The sequence below is a fragment of the Convolutriloba macropyga genome, chromosome 9 (assembly GCF_964194025.1).
Source record: "Convolutriloba macropyga chromosome 9, txConMacr16.3, whole genome shotgun sequence".
Classification (NCBI taxonomy): domain Eukaryota; kingdom Metazoa; phylum Xenacoelomorpha; order Acoela; family Convolutidae; genus Convolutriloba; species Convolutriloba macropyga.
Window position 1 is genome coordinate 13114112 of NC_134476.1, and position 24977 is coordinate 13139088.

Sequence of the window (24977 nt, forward strand, 5' to 3'; positions counted from 1 at the left end):
AAAAAGGTTTGTTTGAATATCAGAAAAGGAGAAATAAAGAGCGACAAACAGCTTTGAATTGTTTTTCCGTTTGAGTTTATTCAGAAGTCTAGTTTTACCGATTGCTATTAGGATAGGATCAAGAAAAGTATCAATGGTTAAGTCGCCAAAATTGATTTCGGTTAACAAATTCTCTAATTTTTCTCTTTTTTCTGGTTTATTTAATTTGTTCAAGTTGTTTGCTGTCGGTGCTCTACTGAATATGAATTGTGATAACATTAATGCGATTAAAATTTTGACAGCCAATTAATTGCCTAAATTTGAAGTCTAAGAAAAAAAATCAACATTTTTCTGATTCAAATTGTTTTTGGATTGAAAATTAATTGCCTTTTTTTAAAAAAAAAATCAGGGTTGGGTCTTTTCACACTTTCCAAGCTAAGTTATGATCTGACAACTATATGACTTGCTCGTTGTTTATTCGCAAAGCAATCAAAAATGGATCTACCTCAAGTGGTACTTTTGTTTAAAGAGTTTTAAAATGCAGTGGACCATAATTTTCTGTTTTAAATTTTAGGATTCAAAATAGTAATGCGAAAGTTATGCAAAAACAGCAAAGCTCGGTGCATGAATAGTTTGACATCTTTGAAAGTTAGGCCAGATAAAAGTAGAACACAGTTTGAATTAATACAGAAGAACTTTTAAATGTGCAATTAATGCTTTGAAAAGCTGGCACGGATTTTCTGACTTCAAATTAATAAGATATCAAAAATGAATTGATTTGCTTTCTGACAAGGAGGCTCGTTCATTTGCGTTCGCGCATGATGTTCCAACCCGTGCTCATCTACATTTTTGACTTAACTGTCAATCAATTGAAGAGATAATCAAAATTAGATCTTTGATTTTTAAAAAAAATTGTTATACAAACTACTGAATGAATTACATAATGCCATGCCTCATTACAGCGCTCACGAGATCTCGCACCATTAATAAAACCATGGTAGAAAAAAATTAAACAACAAAATAAGCAAAAAGAAAAAGAAAGAAATCGTTTCTTTGGCAAAAATTCAACATCTAAACTTAAAAGCACCTAGTAATAACATCAAAATACACCCAGAAAAAAACCTTAAGTACGCAAATTTATTTTTTCGTGAATACAAAACAGATGGGAATTTATATTAAAGAGACCAGGTAACAAGTTGACAAAAAAAGGCAACAATGAGGCGAAGTTCAGAAATCAACCATTTTTTTTTTACAAACGTCAACCATTTTCAACCAAAATTTTACAAACGTCTTAAAAACTAATAGAATCCATCTTTGGTTAGATTAGGCCATAGAAACGGGCTAAAGATAAAGAAAAATTGAAAAAATTAAGAACACTTTGCAAAAACACGAATTATCGAAGCCATTAAAATCTTTCTCTATTATCTGAATATTATATTTTTTTATTTGAATTGTTAATTTGGAAAATGTTTGGTTCTGTTATTACGCGAATGTGCATAAAGAAGAGAGAAGGGGAACACAAATATTGACCAGTAGCAAATTTTTTATGACAACGTATATTGTTCAACAAAAAACTTATCAGAAACGAGGTAAAATCAATAGCCACTTAAATGTTTGTACTGCTTGGAAGTGGTTGGGGTCTCTCAGTTATACAAATTGGATACAAGTTGACAAATATAACAAAAAAAACCCAAAATTGAAAAAAAACGTTTGAAGACAAATGATATAATAAACTTTCAGGCTATTTGCCAAAAATTTATTGCATTGAGTAACTTCTTTCCTTTATCACTCAGTTCGTAGATTATGAGACTTCTCAGCTCTTTACGAGCTATTTTAAGTTGTAATAATAAGTTAATTGAAAAAAAAATAAGGCATAACAAGTTTTTCTTCGATGAGAAAGCAATAAATTGTGTAATTCCTAAATGATCAGTTAATCATCACAATAAGTCGTATGACTATGAAAACGATAACAAATACAGGCAAAAACCAAAGAAGTCAGTAAAAAAGTTCGAGAAGACAGTGTAGAAGCCATTAAAAATCATTTTGTTTGGTTTTACTACCTAGGTTTGAATACTGCTCTTCTTCCCCTCCCCTTGTGGAGTTTAGTTATTACGCCATTATGCCATTATTTATTGTTACGCAATTGCGCTATTTATTTATTATTACGCCATTTTTGCATGCCTGTGCACAGTCCTCTTTATCTTTTTATTGACAACAATGTTTATTTTAAATTTGCTATAAAACATGAGAGAAATGAAAAATTAAAAATTAAACGTTTTCTGTTTTAGTGAAAACAAAATTTCGCAGATGAACTCTTCGTTCTTCACTTTAGTCTTTTGTACTGGCTGATTTCAAACGAAGTTTCGAGATTAATAATAAAGATGAAAACATTTTTTTCCAAATGTGGTTTTTTGTTTTCTTTTAGAAGTGCCGTCTCGTCAATAAATCTCAAATTTGCTTGCGCCACTTCTCTTCAATTTCAACAAAAGTTTTGATGAAATGAACCAAGCGTTCACAAAGTTATGAGTCGTTTTGAAATTCTAAGATTGGTGCTTGCGATTATTGGCATTTAAGTGCTCGTGTTTTTAAATGTCGGAGTGTATGTGTATATGCGTTTGTATGTGTATGTGTGTTTGTATGTGTGTAGTGTGTGTGTTTTATTTTCTTCGCATCACTTCAAAAGATTTAATTCCACATTTTTCCCTGTATTCCCCGCTGTTCCTCTCTCTGTTCCCAAATTGCGTTGGATATACGGTTTCATTTTTCCTAATGCTCAAGGAACTGGTAAATAATTAAATAAACAACATTCTTAAGCATTTAATTCCCATCAGTGTTTGACATACGCGGTTAAATTGAAACAGATCACCCGCGTGCCCTACTCAAAAAGTCCCCAAATAAGTTCCCACAAAAGCTATTTTATTTCACATTCAACCGCTTAGAGCCACCTAATTTCCACCCAACCCAAAAGAGAACCCCCTCCCCTCCCCTTGACCCTTACTAGGACTGAAAAACCCAAACACGGCCCTCTTCAACCGTCTCGCGTCCGCCTTGGTATTTTTTTCATCACTAGTATAAAAAAATTTTGGGGAAAAGTTGGTGTGTTTTTATTCAAAGGACGGCGGGACTTTAAATTAAATCACTAGCCAATGTTATAGTCTGTGTTTTTACAATATATATTTTTGAAAACATGCGTAATTGAATGGATACAAAGGCATAGAACACTAAAAACTGAAGAAGTATGGAAAGATTTAAAGCGGTGCCTATGGAGAAAATGGGCTGCTGCTTTTAAACTATGGAAGCAAATTATTCAATGGAGGCAAAAAATGTGGAGCAAAACAGTGGGAAAAATTCAGTCGTTCAATTTATTTTAAAAGCGTTACAAAACACGAATATTTTTGTACACATGCGCTATTACGCCAGAATTGAACGCAGGAATAAGCGAAATACATTTATAATTCCTGCTTTCGTCTTATTATTTAAAAAAATTTAGCTCTCAATTTTGTTCCACCGCTTTCGTTTCTCTTAGCTCAATTTTCAAATACATACCAACGCGACTAAAGGCCGCTCATCCTCAAAAAGCTCCATTTTATCCCAAATTATTCAATGGAAAAGTCAATGATTAGTTTATAGGTCTTCAAAGACCTCAAAAAATTCTTTCAAATCAAGCAGAAATCATTTAATTGGCGCTCCGTTCTCGGCCACTTTGAAATTTAGTGTTGAGAATATTTTTGTTGGTTTTGAGCTGAAATTATTAGCAATTATTGGTCATTAATTTCGGTATAACAAAAACATTTCACGACTTCAACAAATTTAGTTTGCTCATCTATGTTAGAAGTTTTCGCATTGCGGAAAATTCAAACTCATTAAATTATATTTTACTGTTTTAAGAAAGTTTTTTTTGCAAAAAATATTTAAAATAGGGTTTCTGTTATTATTGCCATGAATAAACAAAGCCGTTGATTACAATTATTCAAATTTGTTCAGCACCCAATTTTGAAGGTAAATTAACTCTAGTTATCTTTTTGGAATAACAAATGAAATCTTAAAAGGTGCGCTTTAGTTAAAATATGTTAATTTCAACAAACAGCAATGAAAATTGGTTTTAAGCTTTGAAATTGGAATCGGTTGTTATTGTTATAACACAATTACTCAGTCGGAAATTAAAGTTTGTCTTTTCTTAAACAGTTTTTCTAACTCATTGTTTTTTAATTAGTAAAGTGTTTATTTTAGGCTCAATGAATAGTTTTTGCTTCCAAACTGTCGGCGTTATCAGCCCGGGAAAGCTTCACAACAAGTTATCAACTATTACCTGTTCTTATCCAGGAAGTGATTACTTATGATAACCTAACTACTTATCAAAACCAACATTTACCTTTTTACTCTGTTTAAACCCAACTTAGAACTAGCATTACCGTTATAACCTTTTCGGCCGTGCTTGTATTGTTTGTTGCAGGTAACCATTAGTTATTGTGGATTATTATTGATTATTTGTCCTTTTATACTACCTTCTACTGCGATAATTCTTTGTTATAGGTTATCAAACGCTAATATTGATATAGCATATTGATTAAAAATGAGTTATAATCCAAATAATATTATCCGAATAAATGTGGGTGGGCGGATTTTCGAAACTTACAAAGAAACATTACTGGCTACTGGCGGGACTTCCAGCAAATTTCATCAACTTATCCAAGAATATTACGCCAACAACCAACCCCAATACTCCAAAGAGGAAACGACCAAAAATACACCCCCTAATTACCTCCCCAACCCCCAATTTCAGCAAAACGGGGGGTTACAATTTAATAGTTCAAACACACCCCCTCAAAATAACAGCAGTGGGTACAATAGTACTGTGACTACTTCGTCAGCGTCATCTTCTCCGTCTTCAATGGCCGCGCCTACTGAGAAATTGGAGCTGTTTTTTGACAGGGATCCTGACTGCTTCGAACACATTCTGTTCTATTTGAGAACCGCATCGTTGGCAGGAGTCCGGGATCTATCGACAGTCGAGAAGCTAAAGGTGAGCAAAATTGTCGAAATAAATCAAAGAGGTAGAATTTTTGGTTAAAATTACCTCAAGGCTACTAAAATTTTTATCGCATAACATCTAATAAGAGTGTTATGAACTAGAAGAAAAAAATTCGCCGAATTACTATCGCAAATTATCTTATCAGATTATTCATAACTTTTTAAGATCTTTTAAGAGCTTTATTGATTTTTTAAGATCAAACAAGCGTTATTACCTCAAAAAAATTTTATCGTGTAAGCATCTACAAGATAATTTATATGCGCAAAATGTTTAATTTGCACTTGACTTATGACGTGTTTAATGAGACATCGTTGCTTTTTTCCATGAAACTAAAACATTTTTTTGTAAAAGTTTCAGCAACATCTGCTTTATAAAGGAAGAGCTGATTTATTAACTTATTGAATTTAGTGTCAGTTGTTTTCTCAGTTTAATATTTCTTGTTAGAAAGTTGAGAGAGAACAACCTAATGTAAATTGTGCATTAGATAAGTTTGACATAGCTTGACAAGAAGCTCTATTTGTTCAACGTGTACTTGGCTAGAGAAATGAAGCCTTGAGGAACAAGAAAGAAAATGAGAACGGGTTACATGAGATGCCCAAGTTCGAGAGTTTAAGACCAGTTGGTGTAAATGGGTAGCATACTAGGCTTGCTAGTAAAAGATGCTGGTTCCAATCCAGAAATGGTCCAATTTCACAGTAATTCACCTGCATATACCTCCTAAAAAGTTATGGGCCCAGATACTGAGGCTCTGAGATTAACCGCAAAAGAAAGACAAGATGACTAGAAACTGTGAAAGAGACGTTGCGCAATTTAAGGGGGAGTGTTAGAAGGTTGAGAGAGCACGAAATAATGTGAATTGTGCATTAGATAAGCTTGGCATAGCTTGACAAGAAGATTTACTTGCTCAACGTATGCTTGGCTAGAGAAATGAACCCTTGAGAAACAAGAAAGAACGCCAGAATGGGTTAAAACAGATGCCGAATTGGAGAGCTTAAGAACAGTTGATGTAGCACACTAGGCTTGCAAGTAAGAGATGCTAGTTCTAATCCAGTATTGGTCCATTTTCACAGGAATTGCAGCTGCATAAATACCTTATCATTCAATGAATAAAAAATGATCTACATCTAAAATCACTTTGTAAAGTAAACAATGACACACGAGAGTGCGGTTGACAGAAAACGAAATCAATTAGTGACAACAATTATTACTTGTATCCAAAACTCAATGTCTCTTTTTTGGAAAAAAAATGCGACCAGAAAGTCACAATATGGTCAATAAAAACCCAAATTAAACGAATTAATCTGCAGTGCACTATAAAATTATGGGACTAGTCATAAATGAGATTTGGTATCAAGTAGACAGAAAGAACACTAACGGCAAAGCTCAAAATTTTGTTTGTATTAAATGAAAACAAAAAATTCAAATAATATAAAATCAACAGAAATCCACTGAATTACTCGAGTAGGTATCGGCTTCTTCATACCTGCATGGGACAACGTTGAGACCTGTCAATCTCCAGAATTTATTGTACGTCAAAGAAAACAAACAAAAAATACAGATTTCAATACAGAAATACAGAAAAATGAGATTTCAATTTTATTTTGCGAGAAAACAGTGTCGAAGCTGTAAAAACCATAACTGTTCAAAGATACAATCTTTTGAGCCTTCTCTGATAATCAATTATGTGATATGTTACCTCTGAATAAAGAGACTTGGTAACAATTAGAAAAAAAGGAGATGAAAATTACATTTGTTTTTCTTGAAAACAAAAAAATTCAATTTAATTTAAACATAAGCCGTCAACTGTCTGAATTCATTAAAAAATTTTTTTCATTACTAAAAAATAGCTACTAGGATATTTCATGATTCACAATATGTCATACGTCTGTAGACAGAATGACAAACACGAACAAAACCCAAAAAATGAATGAAGCCTTAGCGAAAAACCCGCGACGTAGTTGTTGAAACAATAAGCAATGCGCAAAAAACATCCAATAACTTCAATTGTGACCTTGCTTATTTGCAAAAATTTATTGCGCGATGTGTAAGTAATGAGACTAGGTAACAATTAGACAAAATAGAACACCAAATTGCAAAATTAGAAATTACGTCTAAGTTTTCGCAAAACTCTGATTTCAAAGTCATGAGAACCTTTAATTGTTAACTGAGATCAGTTAACAGGACCAATGAGAAGCCATTAAGTGTTGTAATTAACCAGAATTTGTCGTGCAAAAATAAAAAGAACGACAATTAGAGACAAAAACAAAACCTATTGAATTCTTCTAGAAGATGGTTTCGAAGCCGTAATCTTTTCACTAAAAAACTTATGCATTCAAACGTGGCTTCTTTTTAAACGCCAATAATGCGATATCTGACTTTTGAATAATGTGAGAAGTCAAGCAACAGAACCTCAAAGTTTCAAAATGTTCAAAAATACAAATATTTCCAAAGTGCAGAACCGCAACAAATGATAAGTTTTTATCCATAAAATAGACGAACCGACGTTAAGCGATAGACGAACCGAGCTTTGCTGACGTTAAGCTACCAGTTGACTGAAAAACTGGTTTGCAAAGGGGACTGAAGAAGCCTATTACGTGTCATTTTCTTTGAAAAATTGCTGAAGTTTGATAATTCTAGCCAAAATTTTAGCCAAAAATTTTGAAGCAAACATATCAACAACACTGTCTTGTCTTCAGCAGTAAAACCAACACACCATTATCTCCAGTTTTCACTTATTTGTCTGCATAATTGCCAAATAATTGCGTAAAAAGGGGAAGATAGGAGCAAAGATAGGTGTTCACAAAACTTTAAACATCGATAACTTCGTGGAAAAAACGAAATTCAAAAAATATTTTTAATTATACATTCAACGCAGGACAGGCTTTCTAATGATACAACTCACAATCCTCTACGATGAATATATTGATCGGCCAAATTAACTGAGCCAAAAAAAGAAAAAAAAGCCTATTTCAATATATAGTTCATTCCCCACTAAAGTGGGTAGGAACAATATTCTTTAGCATCCCTTTGGATGCTTATGTAAGAAATAAACTTGGGATTGAATTTCTATGCAGTACCGCTAGTAAAAACCACTAATTCAGCAGTTGCATTTACCAATTTTTTTTCAAAATGTGGATTTCGTCAGAACTTTCATGAAATAAAATCATTTTGATAGATTTTTTAAATCTTGTAAGCCCTGATAAATTTGAGTTTTTCTTCTATTACGTGGCTGAAAGTTTATATCCCTTCAGTGACCAAGCTGTTCCGCAAAATATCGGTCATGTCCCATTTTACTAGAAAACTGATGAGTCAATTTGGAAATGAGTGAATTTCTAATTAATGCTGCACTGGGTCTCAAAATTCCGTTTGAAACGAATACCGTTAATTGTTAAGTGATCTTTATAAGACGAGTGAACTTAGATTTCGTTTAGCGTCACGGCTGAGTAAACTTATCATGAAACATTGTTGAGCATTTCTACCAAATCTCAACAAAAACAGTCGATAAGAGTTTGCAGTATAGAGTTCTGCACAACCTGAGCAAATTTCTGCGTCATTTTGTCTTTGATATCATTTGTATCATTTGAATTAATTTCCACGGATTTTCAACAATTCTTCTTTCAATTGTGAATTTTAACTCGTTTTCAAATAAAAGTAGTACAGTCATTGAAGGATGAAAAACTTCTGCACGCTTGTGCCGATACTATTTCAAATAATTGAGTATCTCAATTCCCTATTGTAAGCAGCTCTCTGATATCCCAAAGTTTCTTTGTTAATTGTTCGTTCACAATTGAGTTTTCAAATAAACACTTTCAATAAATTGGCCGTTATATGTTTTAAAATTTCTTAGGATTTTGTGCATATTAAAAAAATCTGCGTTATTTTAATTTGAAGAATTGTCGCTCTTTTATTTTTTCATCATATTGTTTTAAGTCTACTGGTTGACATTTAACTCAACAATTCTGTTGTTCCTTAAAAGACATCACAAAATGCTTTAGCTGTAGAACTAAAAAGAGGCTTGGCAATGTGCTTTGCACATAATATTCCGACCATTTTTGTCTAAACTTTTCATTCTATTCCCAACTTTAGCGCTCAAATGCACAAATTCGAAGCAGGAGTAAGTTCTAATTAAAAATTATAACCTTGAAACATGATAAGAGGTTTTCCGGAAGGAAAAAAGAGAACAGCAGCATCATTGTTTATTTTAATTTCATTATATCAGAATATACGGCAAAAAGAAATCTTCAAATACTGACGTAATTACGTTTGAAATAATTGAAATAATATCTACCTTAATGCCTGAAAAAAAACCCCAAAAATTTTACGCCAGATTTGAAAAATCAATGCCAATTTTACAGCTGTTGATATTTTCAACAAAAAAGATGAAATCATTTGCATGCTAGTGATATCAGAAAATGATCACTTTTCGCACATTTTTATTTTTAACTTCAATGATACTGATAGTTTTCACTTATAAACTAAGTTTTCTAAATTTTTGACTGATTGAAACTTCTGGGTTAAAATTTTTGCCGACAAATATAAAAAGAATATGTTTCATTGAAAGCGACGCTTAAGAAGAGATTGAAAATGGAGACATCTAAATATTTTGATATGTACAAACGATGGATTTTTTGTTGAGCCAAATAACGTTTTTATACTGGTTTTTAACTTTTCTACAATTTGAAGAAAATATTAATTAAGGAATAACAACACCAAAGCACAAAAGTTGCAAAAACCTCCGAGAGTTTAATTTATCCGTTTAACGATAACATTTAAGTTAAATGTTTGAAATTAAAATTTTCTCATTATTCGCGATTATTACAACTTTGAGCTTCAACAATTTTGGAATCCTTTTTTAAAACAAACTGTATTATTACTGACCTTCTGTTTCCGAAGTTGATGGTTTACTAATTGTTCGTAAACAAAGCAACGTTCTCGGAATCAACCCAAATCGCAAACGCAGGAAAAAATTCAAGAAATGGCCGTTGAAATGCTTAGAATTGTCACAACCGTTGACCATTTACGACGAAAATTATGCATAGAGTATATATCCCGTTACAACTAAACGATAAACGAAAATAGAATCAAATTTATCGAACTTGGGTTTAAAATTCCAAATAGACAGCTAACTGTTTTCTTCTTAAAATATTGAAAAATCATTAGAAAGTTAGAACAATGATGAGCTTAATTTAAAGACTACCCCCGTTGTTCGTCAATATTTTTTTTTGAATTTAGGTTATCACAAACCGTAGTAGAATGAATGATAGGATAAGAAGAATTTTATTCTTTGTTCCTGCCAAACATTGAAAATTAAATCGATTTCATTTTTTTTGTTCGAGGAAATTATCAACATTAAATTTTGATTTGTTTTTGTTCTAAAATTCAGCAGCTCGAAGTATACTTAACTTTTAGGTTTCTTGCAAGCTACCAAAAACTTGCAAGCTCGCCTAAACTTTGCTTTTGAGTTTTAAGTTCATACAAGCTTACACTTTATTATTTAGTTCATCGTTTTGTACCTACCTGAAAGAAGTCTATGCAACCTAATTCATCATCCCACAAAATTCTCTTGCAAGATACTAATAGAATCTAAAAAGATCTTTGGATATTTTGAAAACTCGTTCTCTTTAAATTAGATTTGTCCATTTTATTGCACTGAAAACCCATTATAAAAATAGCAAAATAGAAAGAAATTATTTATTCTATATTTTTATAACATTAATAAGAACACGCTTTCATCATTTTCGTTGGAAGAAAAGGTTGGAGGACCGCTTCAAAATTGATATTGACTGGTCTAAAGGTGTGGATTTGTTATTTTCCTCCACAACAACAGCTGACTGGAAGAATTAAATTATGTTTTTCTATATGTACTATTTATAAAATTTAGAAGTCATACTTGGGCAACTTAACAAAACCGTCAAAAAATAAAGCCAGAATTTTAGAGAAGATTTTTGTCACATTTTTGTTTCGTTGTTACCTTTACTTTCATAGGCTAATTTTTGATGCCCAAAATCTAACAAACAAGCGACAAATATTTTGCTTGAAATAGTAATCAGAGTATAGTTTATGAGAGGGTCTTAAAAAATTGGAGAACCAGTGTTCTAATTGACCTCAATAGCCAGAGTTATTAACTGCAATTTTCAGTTACTTCAGGAGACTTTAATAGTCTGGGTGGATTTTTCCTCTCTCATTTTGAATCAGAAGATTTAATCTCTGGGTCTTTTTGGTTAATCCGTTTTCTCTGGACTTAATGTCGCTCGCCAGACTGACCAAAACTTGAAAAAGGAGACAGCGTTCTAATACAATCAAAACACTTTGAATTCTATGGAACAAAGACCACAATGAGACCAATGGAAGCTTAAAACTGTAAAAAAATTCTTTTCTTCAAAATTTTTTAAAACAACGGGAAAATGTATTGAATTATTAAGCCTTACCAAGAGTTTTTCAATGACGCTAGTTTTGTTTGTCATCACAAAAGATATCGATTTTTGAAGAAATAGGTAGTAAACAAAGCAAGCATATATTTCTTTAGCCTCTGAGAAAAATTGAACGTAGGGACAACGAAGTTTGACGTTCTAATAGTCAGATTGAAAATAGTAATCAACAAGTTTTACAAAACAGGGAACGTAATGCAACTAATTAAATTTGTTATTCAATAGTGACATTAAATTGTTGGTTGTCCAAATATATTGAAATAAAAAGAATTGCATTAAATAGGTACCTATGGCATGTAAACGACTAACATTCCGTCCACGAATACCGACTCTCTCGAGTTTCAAGCATTCAAATAATTTTTGAGAAGGAACGAGACTGCCCCCAAAACCTCCCTCCCTCTCTCTCTCTCTCTCTCTCTCTCTCTCTCTCTCTTTAAATCATGACACTCTTTAATTGGCATTTTCACACCTTTAAGAAAAAAAGGTATATTAATTTTCTTAGTCTGAAGAGTATAGTTGTTCCGACCCCACTTGTGGGGGAGGAATTGTATACTCAAATGCTTTTTTAATAAAAATAAATTCCAATACCTTTTCATGAATTTTTACCTACTCAAAAAACTTTTTAAAAAATTTAATTCTAATACCTTTTCATGAATTTTTGATATTTGGTGCCTTACGTTTTTCAGTTTTTGGGTTTGCATCCGAGTTAAAAACCCGGCGAAGAGTCGACGGTTGTAACAGGTGTAGCTTTCTAAGTAGCAAGTTTCTATTGGTAACTGTTTCAATTGATCATAGATAAAAGTTTTACAGAAATGCTTACAGTTTTTGTTCCGAACCCACTTGTGGGGGTGTTTCACTATTGTTCACTTTTAGCGTAATTTTTGTTCGAATTAACATTTTTAGCATGAAAAATTTAATTCAAAATCAGGTTTCAGGCTACAAAATGCATCATTTCGGTATTCCTTATAGACAGAAGGCAATTAAAGAGACCAGTTCTGATCTCAGAGGAAATTTTACTATCAAAAGAATTTGAACTCTTTTTGAGTGCTGTTTTTTCAGAAAAATTTATGTATATATGTATATATATATATATATATATATATATATATATATATATATACTTATATATATATATATATATATATATTAAATCACTAAGAGATTAGTCATCTTTCATATCGAAGTTCCGTTAACAAAAAACGGTTTTTGCAGTTTTTTTCATTCTTTATGTAGTCGTAAAGTGCTGAGAGGTCTCATAAAGCCTCATAAGGTCTCAAAAGTTTCTATTGAGAATTGAGTAAATGATATTACTCTATGCATTTAGTTCATAGCGAATAGTGTTAAAATTTTATGATATTATTCGTTTTTAATTTTTTTTCATTTATTGTTATTTGTACATAGTTTTTTTGTTCTTTCCCTCAAATTGTAACTAAATGCAACCATTGAGAGGTCCCATCCAACTCCTTGTTATTCAAAAATTAAACTTTTTGTTGATATTATGAGGTAACTGATGTTTTGTTTCTGGGTAAATATGCGTTTTCATGAACGTTTTGTGAGTGGTCAATATTTGTGATTTTTTCTCCTATTTTATCATATTCGCGTAATAACAGAGCTCAATTATTTTCAAATGAGGTCGAAGCGAACTTCTTTAATTTTTTCAATATCATTTTAGCTCAATTAGTATAGATATCATTTGAAATAAAAAACAGTATTCAGATAATAGCTAATGCTTTTAAAGGCCTCAATGATTCGTGCTTTCGCAGATTGCTTGTAATTTCTTGAGCTTTTTTGTATCTTCAGTACACTTCTATGGCCTGGTCTAACCAAAGACAGGTCCTGTCAGTTTCATAATGACTTTATAGTTAATTCATTATTGAGAATTATTTTTTCAAAAGGTAATGATTTTTGAGACGTTTGATATTATTTGGTTTAAAAAAGGTTGATTGATATTTGAATTTCACCTTATTATGTTTTTGTTCTACTTGTTATCTAGTCGTATTAGAGAAAAATCCCATTTGCTGTATACTTAAGCTAAAAGAAAATTTGTGCATTTAAAGTTTTATCTGATTGCATTTTGACGTTGTTTACTAGGTGCTTTTACATTTAGATATTGAGTCTTTGCCGTTATTTGTGTTTAGTTTTGCTTGTTTTTTTCGCAGATCCGGTGAGCGTTGTATTGAAGCATGGCATTATGTAATTCAATTGGTAGTTTGGGTGTGAAACGATTCTTTAAAACCCAAACATCTATTTTTGGTTATCTCTTCATTTGGTTGACAATTAAGTCAAAAATGTAGATAAATTCGGTTTGGATCTTCATGTGCTAACGCACATCAATGAGCCTCCTTGTTCTCTTTTGAGCCATTATCTTGGGTTTAAAAATAAGATGCCACAATCATAGACTTCAATTTCTTAAATAATTTTTGTTTTCGTTTTTGTTCCTATCCATATTTCAAGAAATTCAATTTAGACATTTAGTTGCTGTGCATAACTTCGTAAAATTTTCTGTCATATACGATTGTCGAGATGAATAGATTTTAAGTTTTTCATAGCTACCGCTCGACTGATTGTTTATTTCATACTGAATGTATAAGTGAATGAATATAGTGTTTAAAATCGAGAAGAGCATATTTTTCAATCTTTTTACAAAACACAAGAGTCCATTTTTTTTGTCTTCCATTACCATTAATTTCAGCTTGAATTCTTGTAGCAGCTCATGAGAAATATTAACAATAGACTTTTTTGTCTGTTGCAATTTAACCGAATTTGAAAAAAGAATTTCAAGTTCTTACTTGTCAAAGGGGACAACTTGTTCGAGTGGCTAGTATTTGTCTGGAAAAATTTAGTTCTTCATTATCCGTTTTTCTCCAATTTTTCCTCAACTCTTCCCATAAGTTGTATTTTTCAAATTGTTTTACAACTCTAATTTTTCGGTTGTGTTTAATAAAAGTTCAACATTTGTTACGACATTCCATGACCACTTTTGCATTGAACAGGAGCATAAACAATAATTTTGTTTTTTGTTTTATAGTTTGCAACAGTGTGCAAACGCACATTGCCAATCCTGCTTGTTTTAGTTTTAGTTCTTTTTTCAACACTTTTTTAAAATTGATATGCTCTTTTAATTACTGAGGGCGTGTCTAGTTTGGTCTCGTTATCGTTCCCGTGAACAAGCAAATCCATATGAAAATTTGAAAACAGATCAATGCGTCGGCGTGTTTGTGTGTTAGTATCGATAATTTCAAACTTGACCTTCAGTTTCGCTGTTCTCGCCTTTTCAATTTATAATGAGATTCTAAAATTGAAGGTAGCTATTACAAATGATTCCGCGATGAATGAAAACGAGATTCTTTTCCGATGTCTGAAACACTTCCGTAAACACGTGAACCAATCAGTTATAAATAATTCAACTACATCTTTGAAATAATTCGCACCTTTAAGAGTTCAACAATTTTCTCAACCATAAACTGATAACAACAAAGTTGAGAAAAAAACAGAAGATATGAACTCGAAATATAAATGAATTTTAATTGACACAACCATTAGTTAGGAAATGAACAAGTTCGCTGTGCATCTGATTCGAAACATGTCTAATATTTTCCAAAGAATAATCAAAGCTCAACATAAGGATGTATCACATTTCAGATTTTTTTGAATCTGCTTTATTTTGAGCAAAAATTAACTTGGCCACATCGCGAGTGGCTGCTCTAAATTATTTAAAGTCTGTTTTCGCGTAATAAAAAATAGGGTTGGAAATATCGACAATTTGAAAAATTTTCTGGAATAATTCACTCTAAGCTTTTTCTTTACAAAAGGAGATTTTCTAAAAATCTGAGCAAAATTTGGTTCGGCTTTAACGAGTTTCATAGTTTAATGGTGCCTTTTGTATGTCCCAAAAAAGAGTTTCCGAAATTGACAGACCAAAGTTAACCAGAGCAGCATAAAGCTGCTAGACCCCAACAAAGAGGCTCGGTAAGGTGCGCTTGAACATAATGTTTCGTCCCGCACGCATCTACATTTCTGACTTAATTGTCAACCAAATGAAGAGATGTTCAAAAACAGTTGTTTTAAGTTAAGAAACCGTTACAAACCTAAGCTACTATGTAAATTACATAATGACATGCCGCACTAAAGCGCTCATGAGATTTGCCATCAACAAAACTACGAGAAAAAAGAACAAACAAATTAAGCAAAAACAAAACAAAATACGGCAAAAACTCAAGATAAAAATTTAAGAGCAACCTGTTTGTTAATAGTAACAAAGTCAAAAAAAAACAGTCAAATTAAATCGTATCTACGGAAATTTACTTTCTTAAATACGAAGCAGAAGGTACTCGTACGTGAAATTTGGAGACAAACAGAAGAAATAATGAGGCTAAGTTCACAAATTCGTCAATTTTTTAAAACCCAATAATTTCAAAAGTCTTGATACCATTAGCGTAGTATCAGAGGCATTAAATGCAAGAGCTTTCAACAGAAAGCAATAAATACGCCAAATTATGCCTCGATGGGAAAACAATAATATCTGTCGTTCATAGATCACCAATTAAGTCATCAACAAGAAAACCCTATAACTATGAAAACGACATAAACAGGCAAAAACCAAAAATCCAGTAGAAAATTGCGGGAAGAATGCGTCGAAGCCATTAAATCCGTAAGCATTTCTGTAAAACTTTTATCTACGATCAATCGAAACAGTTAATAAAAGAAACTTGCTTTTTAGATAGAATGCTACACCTGTTACAACCGTCGAGTCTTCGCCGGATTTTTAATTCGGGTGCAAACTCAAAGAACTGAAAAATATAAGGCACCAAATTCCTCAAACTTGGCTCTAAAGTATCAGATGTGAGCTTAAATTTTACATATGCTGTCTCGTCTCATGATGCTATCAAAAATTCATAAAAAGTATTGGAATTAAAAAGGCAAGAGAATCAAAAAATTTCTTCTTGTTTTCTTTTCTAATATTGAATACGACATTTATTCCAGTTAATTATTCAACTGACCCGGATCAAGGATTTTGGTTTAATAAAGCGGTGCATGCGATGAATTTTTATAAGAATTGCGGTGATTGCGGTGAGCGCGGTGGAAAAAAATCACGGCATTTCATCGCCATTCTTACGAAAATTCACCGCCAAGTTCGACCCGGGGAACAATTAACGCACAATGAGGAATTCTAAAACAAAAATAACGTTATTTTTTGCCATTTAATTTTTTTGTTTTCGACATTCTTTGTTTTTGACTAATTTTATCTAATAATGTCACAATAAATAATAATTAACTCCGTGAGCTTTTGATAGTCTTTTTATTTTGTGATCAAGCTCGTTAAAAATAACAAATTTGTTTAATTATTGACTATTTTTTTACATTTTATTTTCTTAAATGTTTAATTACTCCCATGTGGTCTAATCTATATATGCAAGCGCAAAGACTAATCAATGCGTCTGCGTATGCGCGCATCGATAAGTGTAAATTTGACCTTTAATTTTGTAATAGTCGCAATCTCGCGATTAAAATGAGGCTTTAAAGTGGTCAATAGAATTTGAAGACGACTGCAGTCTGCATTGTGCTTGAAACGGATACTTCATGAAAACTTTTCCAGATGAAGTGAAATTTTCAGTTACAAATAAGGCAAATCAGAAGTACCGAATCATCTCTCAAAATGATTTAGAGAAAAAATGGGGGTCTATGCAGGTGCAACTACTGAGAAAAAAGGACCAGTACTGGATTCGAACCAGCGTCTCTTACTTGCAAGCCTAGTGTGCTACCTATTGACACCGAATGGTCTTAAGCTCTCGAACTTGGACATTTCTTATAACCCGTTCTCACGTTCTTTGTTGTTCCTCAAGGCTTCATTTCTCTAGCCAAGTATACGTTGAACTTAGAGCTTCTTGTCAAGCTATATCAAGCTTATCTTCTGCACAATTTACATTAGGTTGTTCTCTCTCAACTTTCTAGCACGAAATATTGAACTGAGAAAACAACTGACACTATAAATTTAATAAATAAATTTGAACACTTTCAAGTTTATGTTGGAAACTAGCTTTGCATCTGAATTGACTGATATACAAACTTTTTGGAAAAAAAAACTCGAGGGACAATAAATTGGCTCGTAAACTGATAATTACTTTAGAAATTTCAAGCTGCAAAATTAATTTAGACGATAACGCAGATTCGGTAAAGGTCATATTAAATGCAATGGCCTAGTACTTTACATTGGTCTAGTAATATTCATTTTAGTTCTTTACACTATCATTCTGATGGCTTTTTTCAGGTAGTCTTTTGTAAATTCGAAACGTTTCTTATTTAAAGGCATCGTTTTGAAGCAATTCATACTACAAAGATGTTCCACAGTTGAAAACCTGACTAACGAAAAGACCGTGGTCGAAAAATATTGAGCTCGAAAGGACCCCGGTTGACCGATAATAGGCGTGAAAGGACTGTCTGTCAACATTAATGGCCCGGATTGATCACGTTTTCCGATAATGGCAAGTGTCGAGAGTGTGTCGATAACTTACCGTCGGTGTTAACCATGCGTTGACGATAAAGGTTGGGTTCAGCCACGTGCTGACCAAGTTATTTGGTTAAAAAGACTCATGAAAAGTCTGTGGGTTGACTGTATTAGCTATGAAAAGGCCACCGTCGAACGTTACTAAAAATGCCCTTTTGCATATAAGGTAAACAATCCTTTGTATCATGTTATTGATTGCAGTGTACAGGAAATTACTGTTTTGCTACTCATTGAAAGTTTCGGCTAGAACTATATTATTTAAAAATTAGAAGAAGAAAGGTTAAAAGACAAACTCTCTAACTGACAACAGTTGGCCAAAAAACCTGGTCTGATGATCCCTTAATTGGACACTAGATATTTCACCAGTCTCTTTTTTTTGTTTTGCTGATTTTGGATTGCTGGTTTTGCAATATTACCAATCGTAGTTTTATCTATGAAGGCTCCGCCTTCTATTTTTCTGCACAAAACTGTACAGCCTGGTCTATCTACCGATCAGTTCAAAAAATTTCAAAAACATAAGGCAGACTCTAGTTTACGTATCAAATGACATTAGGGTAAAAAATGACCGTAGGTCATCGCATAAAAAATTTGTGTCCAATTAATTTGTGGTCTCGACCATTTGATTAAGTTAGGACACTTAACACTCCATATGGCGTACCTCTAAACCAAGATTAGTAGACGCACTAGATCATTTATCATTCTTAGTAATTGCTCCAGATCATATGTAACCCGTATAATTTTTCAACAATCATAAAAGTATGATTCAATTTTTCCCTCACAAGATACACACCCTAGATTAGAACTGGAATTATTGAAAGACCCTCCTTGTCCTATATAAGTCCTAAAAATATTGTCATGGATAGATTGTTGGTATGAAAACACTGGTCTAGACGGTAAGCGATGTCCTCGACTTTGGCTCGAGATAAAACAACAGTCCTCGAGTTTGTCTAGTCAAAAAAAATGTCGTAGCATTTGGCTGGACCAAAAAACGTGTCCGGCATTTTGGCTAGACAAAAGAAGTATCTTGTCTTTAGTTTCCTTGCTGTTTAAGGACATGTAGCGCAATTGGTCGGCCATTGGCTTTGGTTGGAGAAAGCCACGAGATCGATCCCAGATGTTGACGGAAATTTTTATTTTGACTCATATTTTTATTTGAAAAATTTGCTAAAATTAAGAATTAGCCTCGAATTTAACAAGGGTCCTCGCCAGTGTAATTTAACTCAGTATTTAATTGCCCACCTGGAACTAATAGTTCTTTTGATAAAACCAGGTATAGACCAGGACAGGCACAAAAATACCTAAATTCTTGCCCCTCAACTTTTGAGGGATTGAAGAAAATGGTGTCTCGACTCAGTATGGCCTAAAACTTTTACATAGGCAAGTGAGAACCAAATTTTTGTACTCAATAGAGATGTTGATGTAACCTCTGTTTAAGCTCTAATAAAATAATATAAAGCACCAATTAAATAACTAGGTCAAAAAACCTGGTCTTTTGATCCCCTAATTGGACACTAGATATTTCACCAGTCTCTCTTTTTTGTTTTGCTGATTTTGGATTGCTGGTTTTGCAATTTTACCAATCGTAGTTGTATCTATGAAGGCTCCGCCTTCTATTTTTCTGCACAAAATTGTACAGCTTGGTCTATCTACCGATCAGTTCAAAAAATTTCAAAAACATAAGGCAGACTCTAGTTTACGTATCAAATGACATTAGGGTAAAAAATGACCGTAGGTCATCGTATTAAAAAATTTGTGTCCAATTAATTTGTTGCCTCGACCATTTGATTAAGTTAGGACACTTACACCCCATATGGCGTACCTCTAAACCAAGATATGTAGACGCACTAGGTCATTTATCATTCTTAGTAATTGCTCCAGATCATATGTAACCCGCATAATTTTTCAACAATCATAAAAGTATGATGCAATTCTTCTCTCACAAGATACACACCCTAGATTAGAACTGGAATTATTGAAAGACCCTCCTTGACCTATATAAGTCCTAAAAATATTGTCATGGATAGATTGTTGGTATGAAAACACTGGTCTAGACGGTAGGCGATGTCCTCGACTTTGGCTCGAGATAAAACAACAGTCCTCGAGTTTGTCTAGTCAAAAAAAATGTCGTAGCATTTGGCTGGACCAAAAAACGTGTCCGGCATTTTGGCTAGACAAAAGAAGTATCTTGTCTTTAGTTTCCTTGCTGTTTAAGGACATGTAGCGCAATTGGTCGGCCATTGGCTTTGGTTGGAGAAAGCCACGAGATCGATCCCAGATGTTGACGGAAATTTTTATTTTGACTCATATTTTTATTTGAAAAATTTGCTAAAATTAAGAATTAGCCTCGAATTTAACAAGGGTCCTCGCCAGTGTAATTTAACTCAGTATTTAATTGCCCACCTGGAACTAATAGTTCTTTTGATGAAACCAGGTATAGACCAGGACAGGCACAAAATTACCTAAATTCTTGCCCCTCAACTTTTGGGGATTGAAGAAAATGGTGTCTCGACTCAGTATGGCCTAAAACTTTTACATAGGCAAGTGAGAACCAAATTTTTGTACTCAATAGAGATATTGATGTAACCTCTGTTTAAGCTCTAATAAAATAATATAAAGCACCAATTAAATAACTAGGTCAAAAAACCTGGTCTTTTGATCCCCTAATTGGACACTAGATATTTCACCAGTCTCTCTTTTTTGTTTTGCTGATTTTGGATTGCTGGTTTTGCAATTTTACCAATCGTAGTTGTATCTATGAAGGCTCCGCCTTCTATTTTTCTGCACAAAATTGTACAGCCTGGTCTATCTACCGATCAGTTCAAAAAATTTCAAAAACATAAGGCAGACTCTAGTTTACGTATCAAATGACATTAGGGTAAAAAATGACCGTAGGTCATCGTATTAAAAAATTTGTGTCCAATTAATTTGTTGCCTCGACCATTTGATTAAGTTAGGACACTTACACCCCATATGGCGTACCTCTAAACCAAGATTAGTAGACGCACTAGGTCATTTATCATTCTTAGTAATTGCTCCAGATCATATGTAACCCGCATAATTTTTCAACAATCATAAAAGTATGATGCAATTCTTCTCTCACAAGATAAACACCCTAGATTAGAACTGGAATTTTTGAAAGACCCTCCTTGACCTATATAAGTCCTAAAAATATTGCCATGGATAGATTGTTGTTATGAAAAAACTGGTCTAGACGTTAAGTGATGTCCTCGACTCTTGCTCGAGATAAAACAACTGTCCTCGAGTTTGGCTAGTCAATAAAAAATTGTCGTAGCATTTGGCTGCACCCGAAAACGTGTCCTGCGTTTTGGATAGACAAAAGAATTATCTTGTCTAAGTTTCCTTGCTGTTTAAGGACATGTAGCGCAATTGGTCGGCCATTGGCTTTGGTTGGAGAAAGCCGCAAGATCGATCCCAGATGTTGAGGAATTTTTTAGTTTGACTCATATTTTTATTTGAAAAAATTGCTAGAATTTAGAATTGGCCTCGAATTTAACTAGGGTCCTCGCCAGTGTAATTTAACTCAGTACTTAACCTCCCACCTGGAACTGATAGTTCTTTTAATAAAACCAGGTGTAGACTAAGACAGGCACATAAATATTTCAAATCTTGCCGTCAGCTATTGAGGGAGTAAAGAAAATGGTTTCTCGACTCATTATGACCACAAACTTTTACATAGTCAAGTGAGAACCAAATTTTTGTACTCAAATAGAGATGTTGATAAAACCTCTGTTTAAGATCTAATGAAATAATATAAAGCATCAATTAAATAACTAGGTCAAAAAACCTGGTCTTTTGATTCCTTAATTGGGCACTAGATATTTCACCAGTCTCTGTTTTTGTTTTGTTGTTTTTTTATGTCAATCGTTTTATCCATTCGCAATATTCTTTTAATACATTAATTAATTAGATGGAAAGTGAAAACACTGATTCAACAACGCGTTGCATCTCACGGATTGAACTGTTTTGAAATCTTGTTTACTTCTTGTTTTCATCTTAAAATTTATAGAAGACAAAAAATTATTTTAAAATCAATTGCTAGATTTTGCTGTGCATCCTATTTTATAGAGCGTTAATTGGATCATAAATTTTGTTATGTTAATTGACATTTTTCTATTCATTTGTTTTCTTGCATTGTAGGTTCCTGAATTTAAAATTAATTTGAGGGCGTGGTTGCTAGGAGCCTATTTTTTCCTATTAAGATATAATTATTGTTCCGACCCCTCTTGAGGGGGGAGGAACTTTATACTCAAATGGTTTTTTTTTGTTCAGTCAATTTTGGCCGATCGATATATTCATCGTAGAGAGTTGAGACTGATATCATTAGAAAGCTTGTCCAGCGTAGAATATGGAATTAAAAAGATTTCTTTGATTTTCGTTTTTGACAGGGAGATATCGAGGTTTAAACTTTCGAGAAAATAGAGTGAATTCCGCTGATTTCATTCACATTTTTTCGGAATTTTTGACTTAAATTTCGTCAATTTTGATAAAATTTAATAAAACTTTTCAAGAAAAGGTTGTTGATTTTACGTTTAAAGACAAAATATATTGTCGGCTCTTTTCATTGAATTTTTTTTGTCAAATTCCGGCTAAATATTTCACAAATTCAGACTTTTTCATCAAAACCAGCACGAAATTTTAGTTCACTCTGATTAAATTTGCAGGACGTGCACACCCGAACACCACTAACACAATCTTTGTAGACTGAAAAGGGGGCTAATTCCACTTCAACTTCCTTTGAAGGTGCAGTATAGAGTTGCCGTTTTTTGCTAACTTTATTCGTTGATTATCAAAAACGCAGCATTTATTTTTGATTTTTTAACTAACAAAATATCTATATCAATGATATTCCAAAAAAGAATCATTCCTAACTGACAATAAGCATTAGTAGGACTAGTTATGTACCAATCTTGGACCGTTACAATCCAAAAATTATTCGGATTGTCGTCATTAGGTTTTTTATGAAAAAAATTCGATCTTTTTTTTATGTTAATTAAACAACAGAACATTTAAAATCAAGACTCACTAGTGATAGGTCCTATTGGCTTCCTAATTAGCTCAAAATTAATTTATCTAGTTGATTGCTTGAAAGCTTATGGTCGTTTTGACTTTTAAAATCTTTAAATTTTAAATAAAAAATGGCTTATTGTACTTTGCCTCCATTTTTCTCTTGCTTTGGTCAACTTGTAGCTTCGTGTCAGCAATGAGCAAAGAGTGCTCCTTCTTTCTGCTGAAGACATTTATAGTCTTTATTTCAGTTTTACGCCTTAAGTTATGGTGTTCTGGCTTTGATACTACTAGATTACACAAATATTTATGTGTTTGCCCATTTTTCATGTTTTCTAGTTTTGTCAAATTATCACGTTATTGTCAGTTCATATAACACATTTTTCGCGTTCAAAATAACGCATTATTGATAATATTTAAATCCTTAAAGATATAGATTGTGCTTTTTTGCCGCTTCGACAGTTACTTTCTCGAAGAATTTAATTGAATTTTTTAATGTTGTCTTTAACTGTCGTTTTTACTTTGTCGTTTCAGTCGTATTTAATTTCTTGTACAATGACCCGGTTTGATTGGCTTTTCCTGGAAGATTAGATGAGCCGATGTTCTGATATCAGAAGATAGATAATGGCTTTCAAGACTTTGAAAACAGTTGTTTCCCTAAATGAAAAAACAAAACAAAACAGTTCGATTTCGCACTTTCGTTGCTTTTATTGTCTGTTTTTTACCTGGTCGCGTTAATTAAAATTTTAAGATGACATTATTTTTGTCAAGAGAAGGTGTCAAAAGGGATTGGTGTCACAAAATCTAATGTTTTAGGAGAATTCGTTATGACTTTACTGGCTTCCACACGGGTTTTTCACAAAAAAAGTAAATGAATTTTTGATTTTTGTCATATTTGACGTTCGTTTTGTAGACGTAAGACATATTCTGGATAATTGCAGATCTCAAGGGCTTCTTTTTGAAGAATGAACGAACCTATTCAAATTTTTCATTTTGTAATTAATGACTTTTATGTCTTTGGAAATAAATTTTTTTCGAAAAAAAAACAAGTATTACATAATTTTGCATTTTTTTTTCATTTTTGTCTAATTGTTGCATATTTTCAATAATGAGCGGCCACATAATACATTATCAGTGTTCGACGAAAGTGCAATCAGACATATTTTTTGGGGGCCAAAGTATGGCTTTACGGCTTCCAAAGCATTTTCTGGCAAGTTTTAATTGATTTTTAGTTTGTTGTCTATTTGTTGTTCTTTTTGTAGCTGCAAAAAAAACTGAATACCAAGAATCCTTAATTCCCTTCTATAGAAGCATTGGTAATTGTAAACCTATGGGATATTTTAGCTGGATCCTAATGGTTTACATTACTTTGAATTTAATTGTTTTTTTAAAAAAAATTCAGCGAATTTTCGAACTTTAAAGTTTCTGTTCTTTTTTGTCTAACTGTTACCAGGCTTTATTTTGAACTGGTGAATAACCATTTTTTTTTCTGGTGAATTACAAGTTATTTTGTTTATTTTCAGTTTTATTTGACGCTATTTTGGCATTGTTATTAAGTTTTGTTTTTTTAAAACGGACATAAATTTTTGATGTAATTAATGTTTGTTGTTGTTGTTGTTTGATTTTGCCGTTCGTCTTCGCTCGTTTTCTTAGTATCGGCATATCTCATCTATCTGATGCATCATATTTTTTCCACTGAAATATTTGATTTGGAGGCTATCTTTTCGTTCATACACCAGTTTTTTTTGAAAAATACTTGAAATTTTTGTGTTCTTCTATCTTTTCATCAATTTGTAGACAATTATGCCAAAATTGTGGATGAGCGGGGTCGGAACCTTATGTACGATCGCACATTACCCAGCGGCCTTGTTATAATTAACATTCAAAACTAGAGATAATAAGAATTTTTTTGGGGAAATTTGTGGGTTGACACAGGGTTGAGAATATATGGTTTCAAAATATGGAGGGTTAAATTTAACCAGGGAATAAAAGATGCGACATCCAAATG

At 32.7% G+C, this 24977-nt stretch overlaps 1 protein-coding gene across 4 annotated transcripts in view; it reads left to right on the forward strand.

Annotated features, from left to right (window-relative positions):
* LOC142345621 (uncharacterized) overlaps positions 1 to 24977 on the forward strand; it is a 41142-nt gene that overhangs the window by 9705 nt on the left and 6460 nt on the right. For 2 of the 4 annotated variants that reach the window (XM_075397767.1, XM_075397764.1), the window contains exon 2: positions 4210 to 5002. In XM_075397767.1, coding sequence (XP_075253882.1) covers positions 4553 to 5002 — 450 coding nt within the window. In that variant the 5' untranslated portion in view covers positions 4210 to 4552. Of the gene's footprint in view, positions 1 to 2733; positions 3031 to 3899; positions 3979 to 4209; positions 5003 to 24977 lie in introns of those variants that run through there. The other 2 variants (XM_075397765.1, XM_075397766.1) reach the window with 2 other exon arrangements.